The sequence below is a fragment of the Anopheles nili genome, chromosome 2 (genome assembly GCF_943737925.1).
Source record: "Anopheles nili chromosome 2, idAnoNiliSN_F5_01, whole genome shotgun sequence".
Lineage (NCBI taxonomy): Eukaryota > Metazoa > Arthropoda > Insecta > Diptera > Culicidae > Anopheles > Anopheles nili.
The window spans coordinates 19,587,501-19,612,431 of record NC_071291.1 but is presented as its reverse complement, the minus strand read 5'-3'; the positions used below and the strand labels follow the sequence as shown (position 1 = coordinate 19,612,431).

Genomic DNA, 24,931 nt, shown 5'->3' with positions numbered 1-24,931 from the left:
AAAGGTTTCCTAAGAGTAATTCATCTATTCAGTGGTTTTTCCGGTTCTGAAAGTTCCAGATGGTTGATGGGCTTTCGATTTCTAGGAGAAAAAAAAATGTGATACTCGTAAATGAAAGAGAGTCCTTTCAGGGCTGCATATCAAGCAGGTGGTACCTGTACAAGATGTAGTGCTGGAACATGAACACGAAATCGAATAAAATAGAAAATATTCCCAAACCAAACTTAACGGGGTCGCCTCCAATAGACTTCCAGTCGTCTGAAATTGCACTATGCATTATTGATCCTTCTGCATTATTGATCCCTTCTTATACCTACCGAAATTCCAGGCATTTATCACCATTTGCAGTATGCTAAACAAACCCCCGGCAAGATCCAGGAGCCGATTCATAATCTCGAACCCCTCCGTACTCTTGCGGCGATAGTTCATGTACGCTTGCGGGAAGTATTTCACCATCGTCGTGGAAAGCTTTATGTAGCTGAGTACATACAAGTAATCTAACCAATGCATGACATCTAACGCTGCCGCGCACATGGTGACGACGATGATCATCAGGTACAACCAGATGATCGCTTTCGCCGGCCTGGAGACACTGTTGCCCCCATTGTCGTACATCCGGCACTGCAAAATTGTGAATCCGGTGCCAAACACAGCATGAGCGGCAAAGCCAATGTCATTCAGAATCACCGGGTTCAACCCAAACCGGTGCCTACGATAGTACTCGTCCTGCACGAACGAAAGAACGATAGCATTAGTGTGCCAGTAAAAACCCAAAGATACCCAAAGATCCTCGTACCTCGACGTAGCTGTTCCAGTACAGGAACGCATTGAACACGACATAGCTCACGTGACCCACAATGTTGATGTACAAAAAGTCGAAGCTCAAGCCAACCACACTTTTGCGGCGATAGTTCAACCAAATCTGCGGATAATACCCCACCGACCAGCAGGCAGTATATGCCCACCCAACCAGCAGTGATATGGCGATCAGCGGCTTATACGCGGCGACCTTAACCAGCAAAAACAACCTGCTGTCGTCGATCACGTGCGGAGGTTCAATTTTTGGCTTCAGTACAAAGCGGCCCTGCTTCAACGGTTGCACTTCTAGCGGGACCGAATGGTTGCTCCAACCGACCGGGAACTTGATCGTCTGGTTGGAGAGCACACGTACGGTGTCATGTTGCGGCCAGTAGATCTGCAGTTCAAACGGAACCGACGTGTAGCCGCTGCAGAAGGGATGCAGAAAGTAAGCGCCTTTCCGCGAAAGGATCACGACAACGGACACTTACTCGGCCTGGATGCTACAGCCGGCTGAATCGCCATACGTCACAACGAACGCCTGCGGGCCGATCGACAAGGACCAATTACGCGAGTACGCATCTACTCCCACCGTTCCCAGCAGCAACAGCAGCAACCAAAGGATGGTCATGGAAGACGCTACGGACAGCCCTTCGCTGACCAGTATCCGTTTATCACTGTATCACCAACAAGAGATGATGCCAGCGTCTGTGAATGACTGATAAGCAGATCTTTTGTTGCCCACAAATCGCGTCCGACGAGATTACCGCCTTTCAGCGATGATGCTGTGAGCTTCTCAACCCTGACAAGACAAATATGTGCCGTGTGATAAAACCCGGCTTACGATAAGCGCCACCAACGAAAAGGCCTTCTGGCTGTGATCGCAATTGGACGAGGTTTCGCTTATATTTGAACTATTTGAGGTCCGCTTGTGGGTGCTTGTAGCACACATAATGCTGGAGCATGAACACCACATCGAAGAAAATGGACACGAATCCAAGACCAAACTTGACCGGACTTCCAACGATCGACTGCCAGTCATCTAAAATCGTGCACGAAGGCAGAATTTGCCGGTTATTGTGAACACGCTCCCGTGCGGTAAAATACTTACCATAATTCCATCCATTTAACGCCATCTGCGTCAAGCTTAACAGTCCACCGGCGAGATCGAGCATGCGGTTCGAGATGGCGAAACCTTCCGTGCTTTTCCGTCGATAGTTCATGAATACTTGCGGTATGTATTTGATCAAATTCGTGGACAGCTTTACGTAGCTCAGTATGTACAAGAAATCGAGCCAGTGTATTTGCTGTTCCGCTGCCAAGCTGCAGAATATGCCAACAAGTATCAGATAGCCTGTCATGAGTACTTTCACCGGCATGGAGACAAGATTCCCGCCACTGTGGTAAATGTAGCACTGTGCAATCAGGACGAGATTACCAAAAACGGCGTGAACTGCGTAACCAACGTCATTCGGTACCACGGGATTCAGTCCAAATGGGTGGCGCCTAAAATATTCCGACTAATGAAAATAGCGAATAATATATCACCGAAACGATTGCCAATCGAGCATCATGCTTTACCTCGACATGCTCGTTCCAGAACAGGACAACGTTGAACGTCGCGTAGCATATATTGCCGACTATGTTCAGATGCAAAAAGTCGAAGCTCAACCCTACCACGCTTTTGCGCTTGTAGCTGGTCCAGGCTTGAAAATAATCGCCAATTGTCCAACACAACGTGTACGTCCAACCGATGAGCATCGATATGATTATCAGCGAGCGATGCTTGGCCACCTTTACCTGCACAAAGAGCCGACCATTGTCTTCGATTTGGTCGTTTGGCATGAACGTGGGTCGTATCAGGAATCGACCCTGTTGCGTTGAAGAAACCTGAACGGTAATGTTTCTGCTCTCGGACCCAGCAATTACGATGGATGGTGGTTGAATGCTTATCGCTTCGTCGGCGTCCCATCCAATGTTAACATTAGTTTTATCCTCGCCAATCCCACTGAAAAAATTTCAAAATAAACATTATTCTGCTGTCTAATATGCGGGTTTTAAGCGGTGTTTAAATTACGTTACGAGAAGTAAAAAGTTTGCAGACTCCTCAAGGCAAGTTGTTACAGATTGTGGATCCATTTTCAAAATCCATCCACGGTCCGTGCGTCCTGCGGATGGTGTTGCCAGCGCAGCTCCAAGCAGAGCACTTAGCGCTGTAAAAATGCACAGCTTGGATGCCATCGCGGTAGTACAATCGGCAGACTACTAACATGCATTCGAATTCGTCATTGTACAAGGCACCACCGTAAGGCACAAATGATAAGAGTAATCGTTGTCTACCAGTTGTCCTGACAGCCCGATAAAGCTGGAGGGAAAATTTACAAATATAAAATATAAATGAAATGAAATTTACAATGAAACTTACAAATATAAAAAAAAATAAAACAAATTAATGTAATTTATTTAACTAATCTCATATAAGGTATTAAGCTCATGTAAGGTATATTCTTCAAAAAAGAGCGTATTTAAGCTCACATTCCAGTTGGTTAACTTGTTCGACAACTTAGTCGATGTAATGAGGGGAAGCGGTTTCCCGCTAGAGGGACCCGAATAATCGGAGTACTTTGATTGACGCGCGCAGTAAGGTCTTTTTCATATTTGAATATATTCTAATATTGTAATCAAGCCAATTCGTAGATATTCTAATTTAACTAACAATACGCCGAAGTTAAAAAAATTGACCATTTAGTATTTCATAACATCATTTCCGGAATTTTCAAAGCAACGACCGCAGGATCAAGCCATGACGGTTGGAGAAAACATCTTTTGATTATGATTCAAATTATTCTAAATCATGATGGTTAAAAGCACATTAAAACATATCATACATGAAATCTCTGATAACTGAAAACGTTCTGTAGTATCTCATACGTTCCAAGCGTGGTAAAGAAAACGAACAATGAACAGCATGCAATAAAATCATGACAATGCCGCTTCGAGCAAAGCATTAGAGACATCTTTATTTCGCTATTTCGATTTGTTTTATAAAAACGAACCGTTTTAAATGCACTTTATCTGGAAGACCCACGTTATCGCTGTCGCTATCGGTTGGTGTGTGTGTGTGTTACGTTGTGTATGATAATGGCACAGGAAAACACGTGTTTTCCTACTTCATCGTTGGCATAGCAACGGCAGCCTTAGTGTGGCTCACATCGCCTTCGCGCCACAGCTGCGTCACCGTTTTCGTCTGAGTGTAGAACTTGATGCCCTGCTTGCCGTAGAAGTGGCAATCACCAAGGAAGCTACCGCGGCTACCGGTGAACGAGAACATTGGCAGCGGCACCGGGATCGGCACGTTAACACCGACCTGTCCGACGTCGATCTCGTGCACGAACTTACGAGCGGTGGCACCGTTGGTTGTGAAGATGGCCGTTCCGTTACCGTACGGGTTGTCGTTGATCAGCTGGATCGCTTCGTCAATCGTGTCAACGGACAGGCAAACCAGCACCGGGCCGAAGATTTCTTCCGTGTAGCACTTCATGCTCGGCTTCACGTCGCTGATGATGGTCGGTCCGACAAAGTTACCCTTCTCGAAGCTGTCCACCTTAACGTTGCGCCCATCGAGCACGAGTTTGGCGCCCTCCTTTGTGCCCGATTCGACCAGCTCATGGATGCGCTTCTTCGACTGGGGAGAGATGACTGGTCCAACGTCGGTTCCGGGCACATGGCCAGCATTGACTTTCAGCTTTTGCGCGCGCTCCACAAGGTCGGGAATCCAGTTCTTCGCATCACCAACGAACACGGCCGTCGACAGAGCCATACAACGTTGTCCGGCCGCACCGAACGCGGCACCAGCCAGCTGATTCAGCGTGTTCTCCTTGTTTGCGTCGGCCATGATGACACCGTGGTTTTTCGCGCCCATATTACACTGCACACGCTTGCCGTTGCGTCCTGCACGCTCGTAAATGTATCTTCCCGCCTGATCGGAACCGACGAAGGACACAGCCCGAATGTCTGGATTGTCGCAGATGAAGTTGACCGAATCGTGTGCACCGTGGATGACGTTCACGACACCCGGCGGGCAGCCTGCCTCGTTGAGCATCTCCATCAGCAGCATCGTGGCGCCAGGGACGCGTTCCGAGGGCTTAATAATGCTCGTATTTCCGCACGTAATCGCCACCGGGAACATCCACAGCGGGATCATGGCGGGGAAGTTGAACGGAGCGATACCAGCGGTGACACCGATCGGCAGCGTGTACGAGTAGGTGTCCATATCCTTAGCAATATTGTTTACCGTTTCTCCCATTTGTAGCGACGTGATGCTGCAGCAATGCTCCACCACCTCTGTAATAAGCGAAAATGAGAAAGCGTGAGCATAGTTTGAAAATAAAACCTTCCCTCTTTGGCATGAAGGCATGAAAAGCCCTTACGTAGTCCACGCAAAACGTCACCCTCGGCATCGACCAACGTTTTGCCCTGCTCCTTGGTTATATTCTTGGCCAGCTCCGACATGTTGTTGCGGATAATGTGCTGCAGTTTGAACATCACCTGCTGTCTGCTCAGAATGGACGTCTGGCGCCAGGTCTGGGGACGAGAAGGAGAAATTATTTCAATATTTGTTGCGCAAAATCTGGATGCCATAAAAGTAGTCACGCACCTTGAACGCATTCTTGGACGACTCGACGGCGGTTTGCATTTCATCCTGAGTGCATTTTGGCACACGTGTCACCAACTCGTTCGTGGCCGGATCGTGCAGGTCAATCCAGTCGTTCGTCTTCGATTCGACGAACTTGCCGTCGATGAACATCTTCGTCGTTGGCGCGGAAGCCGTACTGTAGCCACGTTGCAATACATTGCGGCACTGTTGACGAGGCAAAAGATGTATAGAAATTCATTTTCCAGATCAGCCGCTTGTATTAACATCAACATATACGAGGGGCGGAAAGGTAAAACTTTACAATTGTAATTTTTGTGCTTTTGAACTGTTGGCGAGCCATAAAATTGACAACTCCCCAAAAACAACTCCCCGACCTGAAGGGCAACATGGTCACCCGATTGAACCCGCTTGGCCATGCCTCCCTTCTTTTTCAAACGAGCGCCAATTGAGTTTCATTAGCAAAGCGAAAGCGAATGATATCTGACACCACGATGATGGTGCGGGGCAAGGAAGGCTGTTTGTCTAGCTGCAACTTCCTTCAAATGGTTCTACGTCATCGGTCCCAAAACACTTCGTCTAGCATCACAAAACGTACGCATACAATACGGAAAACAACGAAATTATGATTACGTCTGCATAGTCGCATGTGACGTTCCGCGGAGACGATAAAACCCTCTGCTATCGTACGATAGATAGAATGTAATCTACGCAGTCCATATAATTTTGTCCATATAAAAAACACCCACCAACCATAGAGATTCGCTAATTTCCCGCATGCGAAGAGTTGCACAAAATACGATCCTTCTTTGAGCCGGAGAATGGCGTAGTACGGTAACACGTGGATTGCTTATTTGAAAAAAAACATCAAGATTCTTAAACAACGCGGATGACCTTGAACCTCCTCAAATATTAATAGATTACTTTGAACTCGTCCAAATTTCGTTACGCAATCGGCGTAAGCAGCCTAACCCGGTTCGTTTTAGCTGGAAGAACGTACAACCCGGTACACGTAGGCAGTTGGAAAGATTTTCTTACCTCGGCAGCAACAAGTCGCAGTAGAGCCATTTTGTCAAGAAACGAAAAAGCAGACACACCTCTCAAATGTACTGGGCACAGCTATCAGCGACAACGTCGTCGGAGCTCGTCGAGACCACGTTACGACTGGCCACCGGATCGGAAATAACTGCGAAAATGAAAGGGGCAACACTAGGAACAGGGCTGGCCTGAGAGACTGTAATCAACAACACCGACGACCGACCTACGATTTAATGAACTTGAATTTTGTTGCTATAGCGTGAGAGTGGGTCGGTGGATCAACATCAGCAACAGCAGCGACACCGGCTACATAGAGCCGCGAGAGCTACTTTGTTTTTCAACCCTTCGCGAGCTAGCCGTTTCTTTTAAATGTTGCGAAAAATTCGTTACTTTCAATTCTTAAAAAAAACTGTACATATCGGTACATTTTGACTGCACAATACATTGATTCGAGTTATAATGAACTTAATATGAACGTCAATAATATATGTTAAGTTTCCACTTGTGGCAACATTAGCAACCCTGCGCTGAGGATGCAAAGGGTTAAAACCCTCACGCCATCCGCAACGCATGCGGCAAAATTGGCAACAAAAAACCGGTTGACGTCGAATCAAGCATGGCGTTTATCATGATTTAAATCTTTCCAATTCCTGCTATATATTCGCTGGTATTTTCCCAGCTAAAACAAAACTAAATTTGAACCGGTGAAATTGCACTAATGGAGAATGTGTAGCTTATTGGTCCTTGCAATCAAATCTTTAAAGTATAAATTTTCCTACAATGTAGATTGTATGGAATTGCCATATGAAATGAAACCGAATGCCAAGAGAAAATTCAACTTATCTACGGTAGCCTAACTTAAACCGTCCAGTGTTTGAACAGAAAAATGCACTGTTTTGAATATTGCGCCTTTTTTATTAGCACGACAAGCTAAACACACGGATTTGGTCCAGTCACTACTTTTCCCCTTCCTTGACTAGAGCGCTCTCTATACCGGCCTTTTTCAACTCTTCGATAAGCTCTCCGTTCTGATGCATTTGCAGAAGAATGTCGCACCCGCCAACAAACTCTCCGTTGATGAAAATTTGTGGAATAGTAGGCCAATTCGAGAAGTCTTTGATGCCTGAAATGGAATGGAATCATTAGGTTTAGCAATCTAACTAGGAAGATGATCAATGATATCAAGGTCCATTTGTTGATACCTTGGCGGAGAGCGTCGTTCTGAAGCACATCGTGACTGTCGTATTTTACTGAATGCATCCGCAAAATTTGTACCACCGCATTGCTGAACCCGCACCTCGGGGCGTCCGGGTTGCCTTTCATGAAAATTACTACCTTATTATTATTCACTAGCTTCTCGATTTCTTTGCTGTCAAGGTTGGCGGCACTAAAGCCTCTCGCTGCGGCTTGAAATAAGCCGGCACTGTTGTATTTCAACAAATTTTGTGCAATATTTCTCGTAAGAATGTTCATTTTGTGTTGTTTTGGCTGGTTTATTATTATCTAATAGCGGCTGTTGACGTGGTGTACAGGTTATACGTCAAGTTTGGAATACTTTATTGAGGAAGCATTGTTGTTGGAAGGTATTTTTGTCTACCAAGATAGCTAATAATATTGAAATCTAGCAACAATAATGAATGTATGCTGCATGTGCAATAATCAAACCCAAATATCGTGCAAAATACTGGTGACATGAGGGTTTAAATTAAATTCAGAATGATCTGGCAGTATTGAGATAAGGCATATAAACTAGATGCGCTTGACCTGATGCAGTCGAACAAAAGCACCACCGCATGAAGAGGCAGAAAGCAAGAATCAAGCAAGAAGCGGAAAGTAGCATCTTCAGGGTTGGTTGTGAGGAAAAAGCGAATCAAAACTGTCTCAATGACGATGGAAAATCAGGAAGAAATATTGCTGCTGCTCGAGCGCTTCACGAAATCCAAACAGAAGGACATTCCGCGGGAGCTGGAGGACTATCTCAACTTCGTCGCTCGCACGGGTGATACGTTGTACCGGTGGGTGCTGGTGAAGCCGCTGTTCCGAGAGAAGCTAGTCAACGTTATTACCGATTTTCATCATAACACCCCTAGCATTGCTGGTATGTTGAAGAATGGATCGATCCTTGCATGATCATTGCTAATTATCCATATTTCTTGTTCGTTTTGAACGGCGCAGATATCCCGCAATGTCCCAATGTGGATCCGTTTAATTTCGAAAGAATGAAGCGGGCACTGTTGGAGCGATTGGATTCTTTCAACTCGGCTCCTTTCACGGTGCAACGGATCTGCGAGCTTCTTACAGAACCGCGCAAACAGTACACACGAATTGATAAATTCATGCGGGCGGTCGAAAAAAATATTTTAGGTAAGTACACGCAACGCATTTGATGGCTGGGATTGTATACAGTTTTATTGTCTCTCAACGTTTACCTGTAAGTCCTAAGTATTCCATGAACTGAGCGGTTTTAATCAACAGTACAACATAAGAGCTACTTTATTTTGGTTACCGCGATATCGTAATTAGTTACAGTATAACGCCCACATTAGTCCTCGAACTGGGCGGCAATCATGTGGAGCTGCTGTCGGATAACTTTACCGGCTGCATTACGTGGAATTTCTTTAACGAACAATACTCCTCCGGCTAGATGTTTGTACTTAACGACACGTTCCTTCACGTGGTCCTGTACTTCCTTCTCGTCTAACACTGTGCCCGGTTTGATTACGACGAACGCGCGTGGAAGTTCACCAGCCGTTTCATCCGGCACACCGGCCACTGCTACGTCAGCAACTTCGGGCAATTCGAGGATGATGTTTTCAAGTTCCGTTGGGGAAACCTGAAAAGAAGCGATGAGACATTTCGCCGCCAATGCAGGCTTATTTGTTGTACAAAAACATCACATCGGTAGTGAACGAAATAGGTTTTGAAATGTGGAAAACTAGCATCTTCGCCATTAATCAGGTTCTTTTCCTTTCAGTTGTCAGCACGCAAGAGCCGGGTCGTCGTCGTAGCGATAGCGAAAACGGTGATTCACTCGACTCAATCGTAAACGGCGACCTGGAGGTCAACGTCGATATCGAGATGGATAACGAGCAGTTCCATCTGGAGGCGGACGCACTGCTTCCGGATTCGAGCGATCCGGTCGGATCGCTGCACAGTTCCCTATCGGACGTCGGCTCGTCGGAACGTGTAGGCGAAAGCACCGAGATCAATGGGGGACGGGTAGTTGCAACTTTCCTGAGCAACGACGGTGACAACCAACCCACCAAAGGAGGGCTGCATGTGGAAGCAAACCACGGTGTTATAGATACGAATGAAAATGCGACCGATGGAGATATGGCTACGCCGTTGCTGGAAACATCGTTGGAACTCACCCCTGGTCACAGCACAACCGAGCGACAAGATACGGAAGATGACAGAGTAAATACGCCCGACAACGATAGCCCCGCGGATGGTAAAGCGAGTGGCGATGAAGCGGCACATACCGATCTAGAAGAAAAACCGGTCCCGGCGGCATCGGAAGGCTCGGATAAAACAGCTAAAGCAACCGATGGTGCAGTAACGGACACGGCGAAGGTGGAAGGTGCAGAAGGCGAGGAATTAAATGAAAACAAATCTCTACATGCATCAGGCAAAGACGAAAGAGAAAAGGAATCCTCCGAGGGAGAGCTAGCGGCAAGCGACGATGGAGAACCACAAGCTAAAATGGGCAAATTTGACATTGTAGCATCGTCGGAGGAGCTCGACAGTGGACTTTCTGCGAAACAGGTGCCACTTGTGACGGAAGGCAAGGAAAATCAGCAGGTACAGGAAGCGGCGCTTGATTCGAGTACATCCAAGCTGGCTGCCGTTGAGGACCCCGATGCCACCGTGGAGACAACTCGTTCTCTTTCCCCCGTAGACAAAACGGCCGAACCTTCGGTTGAGCAAACGAAACAGGAAGCAACCGAAATCAGCAGCCCACCAGTCGTCGATGGACAGAATCATTCCAAGGTTGAAGAAAGTGCAGCACCGTCCACATCCGCCCCCGAGCAGGCGGATCAAGAAGGCACCGAAACGCCACTCAGTGCGAACGTGAAAGCCGATTTGACCACGGGACAAGTTGCTCTCTCTGCCTCTGCCACATCCGATCAGACCCAGGATACCGATAGAACTGCGGCCGAGGTGGAATCTACCTGCAAAGAGGTGCCGGTTGGAACGGCAAGCTCAGCATCGACGGTGGAGCAGGAGATGGAACTGGCAACTGCTGCTACCAGTGCGGCCGTACCTTCCGAATCCGTAATGGAGGAAGTAGATATGGCGGGCGAAGCGGGTGCCACGGAAATGGCCGAGGAAGATACGAAACCAGACGATAATGTGATGGACATCGACGAATCGAGCGTAGAAATGATGGACCAATAGAGCGGCCAATGCGACGTGAGAGTTTGCTCCGGCAGCTGTGTTTCTGTTTTAGGAACAGTTTGCCCTCGGTTTGCTGCTGCTCCCGAACGCGTCGGAATTCGACGACGAGGCTGCCAATCATTGTATTAATGCTATTCGTAATTGATTAACTTTTTTTATGTGACAAATAAAATGAAACACCACCTGAAGTATAGGCGACGGAGCACTCCCCCTTACTCACCTGGTTTCCTTTGACCTTAATCAACTCCTTCGTTCGGTCCACGATGTAGAAGAAGCCCTCTTTGTCGTAGTACGCCACATCGCCGGTGCGCAAGAAGCCGTTCTCGACAAGTGTTTCCTTGGTGGCGGCCTCGTTATTGAGATACCCCTTCATGACCTGCGGCCCGCGCAAGTATAGCTCGCCGGTTTGATGCGGCCCGAGATTGCTGCCGTCGGTTAGCGACACGATCTTTGCTTCCGTGTTGGGATAAAGCTGACCGCACGTACCGACCTTCGATTGGTCGTATCGGTGGGGTGTGCAGAGCGTAACCGGAGAGCTCTCGGTCATGCCGTATCCTTGCGCGATATCAATGTCGCGTCCGACCTTCTGGCGGAATTTTTCCTGCAATTGCAGCGAGGCCGGTGCAGCTCCGACCAAAACGGACTCAACGCTGGACAGAAGCTCCGGCGTTACTTTCGGATGCGTAGCTAGGAATAGCAACAGCGATGGTACCACGAACAGGAATTGCGGCCGAAATTCAGCCAAACACTGGATGTAATCCTCGGGGATAAATCTGTGGGCACGGAGCAAACCATTGATTACGCCCGTAATGGAAAGCACGTGGCGAAGCATCGACACCGCCACCGGGAATGGAAGGCGTTGTTTTTATGAGCATGTATGAATGATAAAAAGCGGCCGAATTATTTCGCATCCGAATTCACTAAATCTTCAGTCTCATGCCACATAACGTGATATTCGAAGAAGGAAGCGTGCTAGCACGCTGTCTCTAAACCACGTGCTGCCTCCCGTTCGGTCTTTGCTAAGCCGTGATGGTAGTTTTGTTAAAAGCCAACTAGCCATATGTATATATATATCAGCACTGCGTGTGTTTATCAATTTTATAGAACTTAACTGTCCGCTACTCTCCGTGAAGCTTTTTGTTTGACTAAAGCCACACCATTCGGGAAACCATCCAGCAAGGACAAAAGCACCCTACGTCAACTACGGGTACGAGCGAACGATGTGAAACATTTACGACATCGTTCGTTCCTATGCTCCCTTTTAACTATAGCCTATCTACAATGTGGAGTCACAGTGATCTCCATCGTGTCAGTACGATCAGCTTAGCTTTCCCGCGAATGAAGCAGCTGGGTTTGCTGTTGATCCTAACTCGATCAATAGCGATCGAATGGATGCTAAAATTTGGCATCCCCAACAGCAGCGGTGTTGGAGAGTAGTGAACGCAGCGCAGAGAGGCATAAGGGCGTTTTTTTGTGTGGTTCACCAGATACTTTATTCGATAATTATTTATAAATATATATTTATGTATGTATATATTTATGCATGTAAATAAATGTTGATCTTAACGGTATCCATGTTTATTAATTATATTTTACCATTATAATCATTACTTGTGTGTTTATGCAAATTGAGGGTTGTTGTTGTTTTTTTGCTGTTAATCGTCGTGTGAGTGCATGTGGGTATGTGCACGCGCCTGCATTTGGGCATCGCCGGGCGAGAGTAGGAGAGAGTGTGTATCCTTAATAGTAGGTAATTGTTGTCAGCAGCATTCAACAATTTAGTTTCGCACCATCAGCAGCATCATATCGGTCGGTTGGTCTGTATCAGCAGGGGAACGCCAGTGGCCAGGTGGTGGCGGGCGAGAGTATTTTTTGCAGCAGCCAGATTTCCCTCCCGCGCACGCACCTAACCCCCACCGTTCCCCAATCAACACTTTCCCATCTGCGCACGTGCAATTGCTTTCCCACGTGCATGCGATCGCACTACAACCCACACATACACACGCACATACACACAAGGCGCCCCAAGAAGATATCTACTACTTTTACAGCTTACACTTTTGTTGTTACCTCCGGTTCCGGTTTCGCATCCGGTTCCGGTGTGTTTTTTGTTGTTGTTGTTGTTGCTACTACTCAGCAGAGCTGCGCTTTCCGCGCGTTTCCATCATTCCCTCTCCCTTGCCACCGCCGCACTGTTCATTGTCGCTTTCATTAGAATGATCATTATCGCTAATCGACTCCGAGAGCATGATGAAGAACCGCTCCGTCGCCTTCACACAGACACCCTTGCCGTTCGCGTCGTTCGCATCGCGCGGATGTTCGTCGTCCTTCCACATCATAAAGCCTTCCATTATCACATTTTCCTCGTACAGCTTCTCAAAGATCGCGTTCAGCAGGTTCGACGGATGCTCGAGGTCCACCATCAGCCGCTGGATCGCATACAGCGCCTCCACCTCGGGCTTGAACGCGTTCTGTTGCTCCTCGCCATAGCTGGTGTTGGCGTTGAAGTACCGCTGCATCAGCGAGAACCAATTCTCGAACTTCTCCTCGACCAGTTTCTTGTGCTGATCGATGCAGTGCTCGATTACGGTTCGCGTAAGCGTGCGGATGAACTCAGGTGTGTTCACCTGTTCACGCACCCACTCGTCGATAAACCCGAAGATCTCCGCGTTGGCCGTGTTGCACTCCATAAACTCCCGCAGGCGAGCCGCCACCATCTTCATGTCCTTTAGCGGTGGCGGGCGACTGCGATCGAACTCGATCAGGTAACCGAGCCCGGCAGTTTTGGCGAGCTTCTCGATGGTGGCCATCGCATCCGCGTCGGAAGGTTTGTAGAAGTCAGTGAACAGCAGTTTGGCTTCACGCCACTGCACCCAGGTGGCCTCCTTACTGTGGGCCGCTTCGTAGCCCTTCAGGATACCCGCTAGCATTAACCAGCAGTACTTGCTGTCCAGCTCGAACGCACCGTTCATGAACTGCCGCACGTCCTGCAGCGTGATCAAACGCTCGTACAACGCTGGTACGAAGAAATCGGCCACGTAGTCCCACAGCATCGGCACGTCGTACAGCAGATCATCCAGCACCTCGCCGCCCTTCAGCACATCCTTCAGCGCGTACTGGAAGTCGGCGCGCGTGATCATCTTGCGCTGCAACATCTCGACGATGACTTCCGACGCCTTCTTGCGGATCTTTGCGACCTTCTCGATGTTCTTCTCGAACAGCGTTTTCGCGATGCCGTAGTAGTACTCGGGCGGGATGCTGTTCTTCTGCAGGTGCTGCGTCAATCCGGCTTGGTTGTGCGAATGGACAATCATCTCCGCGAACTCCTCCAGCTTGGTCTGCATCTCGTCGTCGATTTTGGCGAACCCGCCGGTGTTGCGCCGGCCAGAATCAATCCCGACACCGGACGGCATCGACGGTGCCGAAGCGGACGATGCCGGCAGTGGAACCTGACCCTGCGAATGGTACATTCCCGACGAAGCGGAAGAGGAAGACCCAGCAGCTCCCATTCGATTCATCCTCGATGGTGGCTGCTGCTGCTGTGACGGTGGTCCACCCGAACCCTTGCCGCCCTGCATCGGTGGCGCCATCTTGCCCATGCTCTTGTCGACCAGCTCTATCGACCGAATGCCACCGGAAGTGGACGACTCCCGGGAGGATCGCGAGTAGCGATCGTCATTTTGACTGCTGCTACTGCCATACCGCGCGTAACGATCACGCTCCATCGCTGACTTGTGGTACGAGTCCTTGTTGGCGGATGAGCCGCTACCTCCACTGCTGTTGCCGCTGCCACCGCCGCCACTGTTACCGTAACCCTTGTGATTACCGCTGTGATCACGATCGCGATCACGGTTGCGATCACGGTCCGATTCCCGGTCGCGATCACGCTCGTGATCACGCTCGCGATCTCGGTCACTGTTGGAGTACGAGGACGCCGAGGTGTTGTCCTCGTTGCCCAGCAAAGCGAAAGTGTTGTTCTTCCACTTGTCCACCTGATAGTTTGCCGCCCGGCCAAGCTGTGTCGTGTCGAAGGTTTGCGTGAATACCAGCTTCTTGGCATCCACCATGATCGGTCGGTTGTTGCCGCGCGTGTTCTGGATCGTCTGGAAGCCATCGTCGTCCTTCTGCATGTGGCCACCCTTGCCGGAGCTGTTACCGGTGCTTCCACGGCCCAAACTACCCTGGTTGTAGCCCGATCCTAACCCACCACTACTGTTGCTAGACGAAATTTTACTAAACAAACCCCCACCGCCGCCACCACCCGAGCTGCCGCCGCCACCGAATGCACCACCCCGTGAGCCACCGAACCGGCCCATGTCACCGCTGCCTCCGCCGTATCCTCCGCCGCCGCCGCCTCCACCACCACCTCTCACGCCGCTGTCCTTACCGCCGCCGCGGTAGTTCAGCATGTTGATGCGGTTCTGCTCGTTCTCGGCATCGCGCGCAATCTGCGAGATCGTCTTGGGGTTCAGCTCTTGCTGGCGCGGGATCCAGTTGTTGTTGCGCAGGTCGATCACGTCCTGAATCATGAACCGAATCCGGCTGCTGATCTTGTACTTGTCGCGCTTGCGCATGATCTCACTCAGCGTGTTGAAGCACCGCTTCAGCCCGTCCGGGTTGCCTTCCTTCGGTTTCTCCATCTTAGCGCCAACCGTCGTCAGCAGCTTGCACAGACACTCGAGCGTCTCCTCGTTGCAGTTCTCGTCCTTCTCTTTGGGCAGCAGATTCTCGAAGCAGTAGTTCATCTCCGACTGCTCCAGCCGGCCGTCTTTGTACAGCTCGCCGATGAAACGCACCGTACCGGTCGCCCGCCGGCGCACCTTCAACTCCTCTTCCTCCAGCTGCAGCTTCAGCTCCTCGAACTCTTCCTTGCTCAGGTTTGTGCTCTCCTCCAGCTGCGCCTTGCGCTCGCGCAGTGCCTGGGCCTGGTTGTTGCGCTGTTTTATAAACTCGCGCTGGCACTGGTCGAGCACGCACATGCCAAAGTTGCTCTTTTGCTCCGACACCGCGATCGAGCTTACCTCCCGGCACATGCGCGCGTACTCCTTCGCGTAGTTTGGCTCCGAGATGGCCTTTTCGAACACGAGCCGGATGCAGCCATCAAACTGCTCCGACGTTTTGATCGAGAAGCTCTTCAGTTGGTCCACGAGCTTGTCGAAGTTCTCCGGCGTCAGCTTGTTCAGAATGCTACGAACGTTCCGCAGGAGGTCCTGCGTTTCGCGCTCAGTCTGATCGATCTTGTCCTTATCCAGCATCATGCTGGGACGCCACGCGTTGGCGCTTTCGCTTAGCTTTACCTCCGCGTCCAGCTGCAGGTTTAGTTTGATGAGTTTCGAACCGGTTTTGCTCATGCCCTGCTGCGATTGCCTGTTGGCCTGCAGCCCCGACTGACTGCCGCCCCCGCCGCCTAAGCTTCCTTGCTGTGACGATCGCTTCACCGCGTACGGTTGCCGCACGGTGTTGTGCTGGCCGCCCATGCCACCACCACCGCCGCCACCGCCACCGCTCTTCACGAAGTTCGGCATCAAAGAGAACTCGTTATTCTTCTGATTGCTGTTGTACGCGTTACCCCCGCCAACGCCGCCGCCGCCACCACCCGAAAAGGAGTTCTTGCGCGATAGCAGGTTCTCGAGACTTTCCGGCAGAGTGGCCGGCTTTTCGAAGGCCGGTGCCGCATTCTTCAGCAACAGCAGCTGGTCGCGCGAATACTTCTTCTTGCCCGTTGGGTTTTCCGGGCTCCACTGGTCGTGATCGTACATCAGCGTGATCGATTTGCTCTTCTTCACGACCGGCGGCGGTGCTACTGGGCCACTACTGCTGTCGATACTCACGGCTGGCGGATGTTTGGCTTTCGCATCACCCGCCACCGTTGCCACCGCCTGGGACTTGGTCTCTTCGTCTAAGCTGCCAGCGGTGGCGAGCTTCGTGGCGGCGTCATCGGATAGCGCTGGGGCAACCACGGTAACTAGGTTACGATTATCATCCAAACTACTACTGGCAGCGTTGGTTGTGGCCGCTACCGCAGCACCGTTGCTGGTGGTCGAGGAGTTCTTCCTTTCGCTAGGGACGATTTGATCAGTCTCGCCTTGGGGCTGCTCCTTCTGGCGCTGCTTTTCGCGGGTTTCAGCAGTTGCCTTCGGCAACTCGCTGGTTACATTCACGCTATCGGCGGACGGAGCCACACCCTTACCGTCGCCGCCGTCGATCGAGGTTAAGTTTCCGGTGTAACCCACATTATTATTATTAATATTATCTTTATCTACTTGATTCTTAGCGCTAGACTCCTTATTTAAAAAGTTCGCCTGCTGTACAGCGGCGGAGGAAGCCGCCTTTACCGTCGGTTCCGTAAACGTACTAGTGGCAGTAGTCGTAATCGTTTCGGCCGCCCGATCCGTCTCATCAGGCGCACCACCGACCCCGGACCCAGCGACATAGGCTGGCCCATCTTTACTCATATGACCCGCCGTCTGCTTTTGAGACGCGCCACCTTCCGCTTCCTGCAGCGGTGGTGCCATCGTCGTGTTTACTTCAACAATATTTAGATTCGCTACGCATTCCGCCAGTTCTTCAACAGCTACGTCCGCTTGATGGTCGGAGGTATTATCGATGCTACTGCTATCGTTTGTCAGCAGCAGCTGCTGCTGCTCCTGAGGCACGTTCGCGTTCTGCCCATCATCATGTTCCGCGGTGCCCGCCACTCTTGCTCCCATGCTTCCCTGCCGCTCTGGCGTGATGGATGGTAAACAGTCAATCTCTCCTCTTTCCATCGGTTCCGAGGCGTTGCTGGTATTACTATTCGCCAGTACGGCGGTCGTGATAGAAGGAACAGCGGGTGGTGGTTGATGCAAAGCACCAGCCGAGGTGGTGATGGTACTGCCACCGGTATACACGAACGGTTCAGCATCAGTGGAAAGCGTCGATTCGGTTACCGATTTTTCCGAAATCGTGCGGTATCTCCGGTCGTTCGGCACTACGGCCACTACCGTTGGGGGTGGCTCTGTCATGTAGTTACCGGCGACTATATGATTCTGAAGATGATGATGGTGCTGCTGTTGCTGCTGCTGCTGCTGCTGTTGTTGTTGTTGCTGCTGCTGCACGATGATGGTCGAACCATGCGGTGGTGGTGGAAGTCCAGCTGGTGGCATCATATCACCGTCAACGATCACCGAAGCGAGATTGGGGGGAACGGCAGAAGCATTTGCAGCGGCAGCAGCAGCTGCAGCCGCCACTTGAGCCTGAGCTTGAGCTTGAGCCTGAGCTTGGACCTGAGCTTGAGCTTGAACCTGAGCTTGGGCTTGTGCTTGGGCTACCGCTTGGGCTGCTGCTACGGCTTGCGATTGTTGCATAGCGTATGAATGTTGCTGCTGATGCTGGTGTTGCTGATGTTGCTGTTGGTGGTGTCGTTGATGCTGCTGCTGCTGATGTTGCTGCTGGTGATGGTGTTGTTGTTGCTGTTGCTGATGATGGTGGTGCTGCTGCTGCTGTTGCTGTTGGTGCTGCTGGTGCATCTGCTGATGCGGTGCATGCGAAGGATGTTGTGGGTGCTGTTGATGCTGCTGCTGTTGTTGCGAATGATGATAATGGTGGTGTTGCTGCTGCTGTTGCTGTTGCTGCTTCACGTGTATATGCTGCTGCTGCTGCTGCTGCTGCGAGTGATGCATCGCTCCATCGGGAATCGGTTTCTTCTTTTTCGTGTACGAGTTCGGTATCTCAACCGACGGTCCATCGGACATAGCGGACACGACCGGTGTGCCCGACACGGTCGTCATGTCAGCCGCGAGGTGCGGCGGCAAATGGGGAGGAGGATGAGAGTGGTTCATCATCTTCAGTCCCGGGGTGACGTACATCTCGTGCGCATGGGTCGGTCCCGGTGGTGGCGCCTGTTGTGGTGGCGGGATCTGTTGCTGATGGTTCGGAACACGGCTCAGATCGTGTCCGGTCAGCAGCATCTGTGGTGGCGGTTGGTGATGCAGGTGCTGTGGTGGCGGCATCGGACCAACCATCGACGGAGGAACTCCCATTTCTTGTCCCGGTTGTGGCGGTTGCTGCTGCTGCTGCTGTTGCTGCTGTGGCGGCGGCGGTGGATAGTCCGAGTAGTCCGCCGTCGGGTCTACCATCTGGGGGGCCGGCGTGACAGACTGTGCCACTGGGGTTGGTCCCGGTGTGCTGGCGGAAGACACCGACCCAGCTGACGAGGCTGGAGCCCCCGAAGAGCCACCACCGGTGCCACCACCGCTCGACGACGACGCCGAATCGTTAAACATATTCTCCAGAATATCCTCCTTCGTGTTAGGATCAATGATGCAGAGGGCGTGCTTGCGCCTTTCACGCTTGGCCGGTTGTTTGACCTGTTCGCTCGGCCCACTAGGACCAACACCGACACCGACACTAACACCACCGAGCCCGACGTTCACTCCGGCTCCACCACCCGGCTGCAGGTGCGGTGGAGGCGCAGCAATCAAGTTCGACATCGGTGCGTACGAGCTGTGCGGCTGTGAGGATACGACGGCCACTTGCGTCGCTGCTGCGGCCTGCGGATGTTCCAGTGGCGCCACGTGGGCAGCGGAAACCTGCTGCGGGGCTTGCGGTGGATGCATGTGTTGCATCATCTCGTGCGTTACCTGCATCGGTGCCGGTTGCTGATTAGAGTGCGGATGCTGGGGCAGCGGCACTTGAGAGATCTGTCGGGGAGAATCACAACACAACCGTTATCGATCGTCATCGGCTTGGGGCAGACCCAAAGGGGCTTTCACAACCTCCGCTACCACTTACATTGACTATATTGTTGTCTCCTCCCGGTTGCCGGCGACCTCCGGTCGGTTGGTGCTGGTTCGGCAAGACCGAGTAAATGTACGGTGGGTACATCATTGGCATGTTACTCCACGGGCCGGCTAGTCGCTGCAGCGGCTGCATATAGTTTATCGTCATCGGCATCTGCTGGTAGGGCGCTATCTGCATTGCACCCCGGGGTCGCGCCGAATTGCCCCCGCCCGCACCCCGGAAAACGGGTTGCGGCGTGTAGAGCGCATTCTGCTGCTGATTCATCATCGCGGCTTGCTGCGACGACAGCTTCATGTCCGCCTGCTGTTGCTGCTGCTGCTGCTGTTGCTGCTGCTGCTGGGACGTGGGGGTCCCCGATGCCATGCTACGTATGACCGCACCGGGTGGCAACGGCCCTCCACCACTTTGCATTTTGATTTTCCGGACGTCACACCAGACAGAGCATACTTCTTTGCTTGTCACGCGGAAGTTTCATTGAAACACTGCAAATAGTAATTGACACATCCACCCGTGAGGACGAGGAGCAGGAGAGGAAGTACCGGGAGGAGGGGTTCCCCACGGTGGGAGTCGACGAGGGAAACGGCGGGTCAGAACTAGTTGGCACTGTATAGTCGCTCCCCTTAGCTACCGCTGCCGCCGGCACCGTTTTGCACGTTTTTCTTCCTTAAGGAAGAAAAAAATGTTCCGAGGGCGCGGGGAAACGGGCGACCAACTTGATGGATTTTTCCTCCCGGCTTAGTACCGATCGGCGGCGACACGTTACCAACCGCACCGAAATCGCACACGCACGCACATCGGGCAGAGCACAAATAACAAACAAAAAAAGGGCGATTCGCATCGCTACGCTTACCTAGCCTAACTGGAGCCGTGCACATCCCATCGAATCATCAATTGCGAGACCGGACCGAGACACCGCACCGTAAAAGTGCAAGTCGTCGCCGTCGCGGAAGGAGAAAATAGAAGCAAATATAGGTTATCTGAGTGATGAACCAACCAGGCACCTGCTGCTACTACTGCCAGCTAGCTGCCTCTGCCTACGGGGGCTTTTTCGTCGCCGACTCGTCGACGTTTGGCGACGGCGCTGAAACACACCGGGGCAATCCGCGCAGACTTGCTTCTGTTTCGCGTGGATTATTCGCGTTCTGGTACGTTTTCCAGTAGCGTTTCCGTGTTAGGCAATTATTTTTACCACAAATTCATCCCGTTCAGCAAAAAAATTAGGCCGTGGAACGGTTTTGACAGCTAGTGACGTTCATCGAAATCGATTTGATTACGTAAAAAATGCTGACCGTTTGACTGTGGCCCGCTGGCAACACTGCACCGGCTGGTTGCACGGCTTGTACTGAGTGTTGCTGGTTTCCGTGCTGAATTCGAGAGCTTGCAAGTACTTTTTCTCGCACCATAAATTGCAACGATGGGTAACAATGTGCTTTGGATAAACAGGCTGATTTAAGGAGCTGTATTTTTGAGTGAAAAGTTACACTCGTAACGGTCGCTCATAGGATCAGCTTTAAAATTGAACGACCTTCAACTAACCTCCAGTAGGCGCTGGCGATCCTTTCAGTGAGACAAAAATTGTTTATACTCGCACGTGCGAGTGTCTACACGATTTGACGGATAACATTGCAGATCGTCAAGCTGCATATTGCAAACGCACGCTTAAAATTCTTAAAATCACGAAATTCAATAACTTGACAAAATATTTGACAGAATAAATGAAAATTTAAAATCATAAATATAGAATAATTGATATGAAAATTATACATCGCCTAATAATATGAAAATGCATTACCGCGAATCGTTGTACGAATATCACGTGTTTAAAATGTATGAAAATAAATTAAATAAAAATCTTTACATAAATACCTTGGAATTGATACTATGTGGTTCTTGGATTTAAGCACCGAATGGAGAATGGCATTCAATCCGTAGATGTGGAAATATGGTGGGATGGTCAATATTGTCTCCTTGCGATCGACTGTAACAAGTAAAAATATGTTGGCGCGGGAAACCAGAAATGTTGCTTGGAAAAGTTAAAAATCACGTGCCATCTATGACACTTACTGTACTCAGGTTGATAATATTTAGAGATTGCAGGGTGGGACCCTTGTGCTAGGTTGGCTACTAGATTATAGTGAGAGAGTTCCACACCCTTAGGAAGCCCCGTAGTTCCGGACGAGTAAGGTAGGATAGCTGTTTTGTGGCAGTCGATCTCCGGAAGCTCGCTGCTGTGATTTTCTTTCAAAAATTGCTAACGAATAGATAATTGTCTTAACTTGGCTATCAATAATTTTGCTCGATAACGAACCCCACCTCGAATCCGTAGATGTTCTTGTCAAGATCGTGCTTTCCACCGACGCAAATGGTGCCTTTGTACTGCTTCACTCGGTGTTTGAACATTTCCGCAACGGGTAGCAACATCGGCAACGTGACAATAGCCGTTACACCCGCGTTTTCAAACTGACGGCACACTTCCTCTGTTGAAACCGGACACGTGGCGAAGAAGTGGAAAATATAAATTGGTATGAAGCACGAATGGGGTAAGACTGGAAAACATCTTTACGAACCCGCCGTGTATAAAGGGTTTGCAAATGTAACGGATAAACCCGCCAACAGTCCACCGTGCAACGCAGCCACGAATTCAGGAATGTTCGGTAGCAGCAAACCGAGGACGTCGTTCTTCCGCATGGCACATCCTTTCTGTGATAGCAATCCACACGCCATTCGTTTCACCATCTCGTAAGTCATTCCATAGTTGTAGGATCGCTTCGTAGCCCCGCAAGTCTTTGAAGGGGATAAGCACAGGCAGAAAGAAAATTAAAAATCCAGAAGACTGTGCGATCGCCCGTCAACGTTATGAAAAAGAGCGGCACACATATTTCAAAAACACGTGATCATGCAAACATCTAATGTTTTTGAGGACGAACGCTGATTTTGTAATTCTCGTCGTAAACAGTAGCATTCCGTCGCATCGAACGGCTGTAGGCATAATTCACAGTCGCATACAATTACATGATTATGATCTGGATCAAAGTACAAACTTTCGTGCCGCTCGGTTGATTGAGCGTGCATCAAAATAAAACTGCCTTATCAAAGCTTATCAATTTCAAAAATGACCTACTAGAAACGTTGTTGGGGGGCTTTTCGGCAGTCCACAGATAGCTTATTTTTCACTTAGTCACCAAACGACCCATTTCGTGATAATGCAAACAAGTATTTTCGAATTACGTGGAACAAAAAGAAGCTCAGGGTGCTATACTTACTACCGCCGGTTTATCAGCGTACTTTTCGTAGCCTTCAAAGATGTATTCGGTCACATTTTTTACGGGAATTTCCACCGTGCCAAATGGCGATTGTACGATATTTCGTTCGTGGCTCACGTAGCGCCTGTTTGTAACGGCGCCGATCGTGCTGCGAGCGACCAAATCATGCTTCAAACCAGTCACACGTCGGCATGGTGCAGTGTATGTGAAAATACGTGAAAACATTGCTAATAATTTGCTTGGCGGCACTACCAGAAATTGAAATTATTATGTTAGAATTCACTTCCTTGACTGTAGCGGGGGCTTTAGTAAACTGATCAACTGATTACTACCGTGCCAAGCTTTGTACCGATCCCAGCACTGGACCTTGATTGCCGGGCACTCCCTAGATCTTTTTCCTTCCTTATTTTTCTCTAGTCTGTTTCTAATGCGGCATGATGCAGTTCCGTTATCAATCGCCGTGCGGTAAAAGTATGGGTTCCTATACAGGCGCCGGTAGATTAGAAATCGTAGTGGGTGCAGGAACCGAGGGAACATTTGGTCCCTTTCGCGTTCTAAATTATGAAGACTGGAGTCAACTTTTTTGGAACCGTGCAATTGTAATACGAATAGATCACGCATGGAAGGCAAACAATGAATAGAGTGAAAATGTGTTTATTTGCAATCGTTAATGTTAGTGAGCTATATTAACTCGTGCTAATTAGCTTAAGCACAATTAGCTAACCACCGTAAGGCATATTAATCGTTGGATTCGGATGCAGGATTTGATTCGGCTTCATCGGCTACATTGCTTTCATCCAGTTCGACATCATCTGCAGCTTCCGCGGCATTACGCTTTTCTTGGAATTTATTTTTTTCTGTAAACAAAAAAAAAGAACAATAAGCTTTTCCTTCACCTTCAAAATGTTTGTTAGATCTTACCAAATTTCGTTAGATCCCCTCCGAGCAACCGAAGCAGATGCACCGTATCATACTGATCAACGTAAGCTCTCAGGCTCATGGCACCCTTCCACCCGACCGAGACAAGTTTGACATCGTCCACGACGCATTCCAGAACGCAGCTTCCAGAGGCTGAAACATTCCAATCGAATAAGTGAATAATGTTCAATGGTACTGTTAAACATTTGCAAGTGCCTTACCAACGGTCAGTAGGTTTTTCTGCGTTTCACTAGTCAGTTCTCCTATTTCCGGTGGTTTGGTGGGGTCTGTGCAAGAAAGCAGTTTGATTAAATCTTCTTTTTGCACCAACACACGCCGTTGGATGCCAACGAATGGGTATACGTTTGCCAGACCTTCGCTGGCTAACCGAAAGTCACACTCGATGTTACGCGTGGCGCACCGTACGAACGATTTAACACCGAGATTGATGATTTTAATGCGTTTCTCGTTTAGCTGAACGATATCACGCACAATGCTTGAACAGAAATATACGTTTTTCTTCTTGCCCACCCTACAACGTGTCAGAAGGTTTCTCGGTTCAAAATCTAAAAAAAAAAAGAAATAACACAATAATGATTCCCTTAGCGATTATTGTATAGTAGAAAGCTTCGCACTCACCTTCTTTGAGATGAAAGAACTTGTTCAGTGACTCGAAAACTTCCTCCTTTTCATCGAAAAATACGAACGGATCTTCCTTAAACCCACGCATGTATTTCGCCTTCTTTGCAGGAGGGTCTGCTACCACAGTTGATTCCGTTTCTTGGATATCTTCTTCCCAAGGTAACGTTTTTTTCTTCTGGAGCAAAGCAACGAAGAACCCACCCGTATTTTGTTGGTGCGGAAGAATTCGCAAGCATCGGTCAAGATGAAATTTGCTAATTGCATCGTCCTTCGACGGTGGAAACATACCGGGTCGCAACACTGTGCGCTGGGATTCGGGTACATCGTCAAAGGTTTTGTAAAATACAAGATCTTTAGAGGCAGGTTCCCAATACGTCATACCCTTCGAGAACTGCAGCGTTGGCAGCAGGGAGCTACATTCTATAATTTCAAGCGAATC

At 49.7% G+C, this 24,931-nt stretch overlaps 6 protein-coding genes across 7 annotated transcripts in view; 1 reads left to right on the top strand and 5 right to left on the bottom strand.

Annotated features, from left to right (window-relative positions):
* Positions 1–20: 20 nt before the first annotated feature.
* On the bottom strand, positions 21–3,039 carry LOC128731398 (cystinosin homolog). The gene is made up of 7 exons (XM_053824520.1): positions 2,876–3,039; positions 2,380–2,806; positions 1,910–2,318; positions 1,812–1,840; positions 318–726; positions 156–258; positions 21–81 (listed from the first exon to the last, which is right to left on the bottom strand). The coding sequence occupies exons 1-7, from the start codon at positions 3,037–3,039 to the stop codon at positions 21–23; spliced, it is 1,602 nt and encodes a 533-aa protein (XP_053680495.1).
* Positions 3,040–3,778: 739 nt separating this feature from the next.
* On the bottom strand, positions 3,779–6,642 carry LOC128721459 (probable methylmalonate-semialdehyde dehydrogenase [acylating], mitochondrial). The gene is made up of 4 exons (XM_053815216.1): positions 6,491–6,642; positions 5,456–5,659; positions 5,229–5,382; positions 3,779–5,142 (listed from the first exon to the last, which is right to left on the bottom strand). Exons 1-4 carry the CDS (start codon positions 6,518–6,520, stop codon positions 3,965–3,967), a joined length of 1,566 nt encoding a protein of 521 aa, XP_053671191.1. The 5' UTR covers positions 6,521–6,642; the 3' UTR covers positions 3,779–3,964.
* A 760-nt stretch (positions 6,643–7,402) lies between these two features.
* Positions 7,403–7,963, bottom strand: LOC128731986 (glutaredoxin-related protein 5, mitochondrial). The gene is made up of 2 exons (XM_053825146.1): positions 7,693–7,963; positions 7,403–7,613 (listed from the first exon to the last, which is right to left on the bottom strand). The coding sequence occupies exons 1-2, from the start codon at positions 7,961–7,963 to the stop codon at positions 7,447–7,449; spliced, it is 438 nt and encodes a 145-aa protein (XP_053681121.1). The 3' UTR covers positions 7,403–7,446.
* Positions 7,964–8,386: 423 nt separating this feature from the next.
* LOC128731530 (serine/threonine-protein phosphatase 4 regulatory subunit 2) lies at positions 8,387–11,075 on the top strand. The gene is made up of 3 exons (XM_053824655.1): positions 8,387–8,588; positions 8,666–8,854; positions 9,465–11,075. Exons 2-3 carry the CDS (start codon positions 8,710–8,712, stop codon positions 10,886–10,888), a joined length of 1,569 nt encoding a protein of 522 aa, XP_053680630.1. The 5' UTR covers positions 8,387–8,588; positions 8,666–8,709; the 3' UTR covers positions 10,889–11,075.
* Positions 11,076–12,369: 1,294 nt separating this feature from the next.
* On the bottom strand, positions 12,370–20,080 carry LOC128731388 (eukaryotic translation initiation factor 4 gamma 1-like). The gene is made up of 3 exons (XM_053824508.1): positions 19,661–20,080; positions 14,705–19,569; positions 12,370–14,644 (listed from the first exon to the last, which is right to left on the bottom strand). Exons 1-3 carry the CDS (start codon positions 20,078–20,080, stop codon positions 13,018–13,020), a joined length of 6,912 nt encoding a protein of 2,303 aa, XP_053680483.1. The 3' UTR covers positions 12,370–13,017.
* A 3,574-nt stretch (positions 20,081–23,654) lies between these two features.
* LOC128720585 (tRNA (cytosine(34)-C(5))-methyltransferase) overlaps positions 23,655–24,931 on the bottom strand; it is a 2,362-nt gene continuing 1,085 nt past the window's right edge. For both annotated transcript variants that reach the window (XM_053814259.1, XM_053814260.1), the window contains exons 2-5: positions 24,490–24,931; positions 24,072–24,416; positions 23,854–24,003; positions 23,655–23,789 (exon numbers count right to left, since the gene is read on the bottom strand). The exon at positions 24,490–24,931 is cut by the window's right edge. In XM_053814259.1, coding sequence (XP_053670234.1) covers positions 23,671–23,789; positions 23,854–24,003; positions 24,072–24,416; positions 24,490–24,931 — 1,056 coding nt within the window. In that variant the 3' untranslated portion in view covers positions 23,655–23,670. The remainder of the gene's footprint in view (positions 23,790–23,853; positions 24,004–24,071; positions 24,417–24,489) is intronic.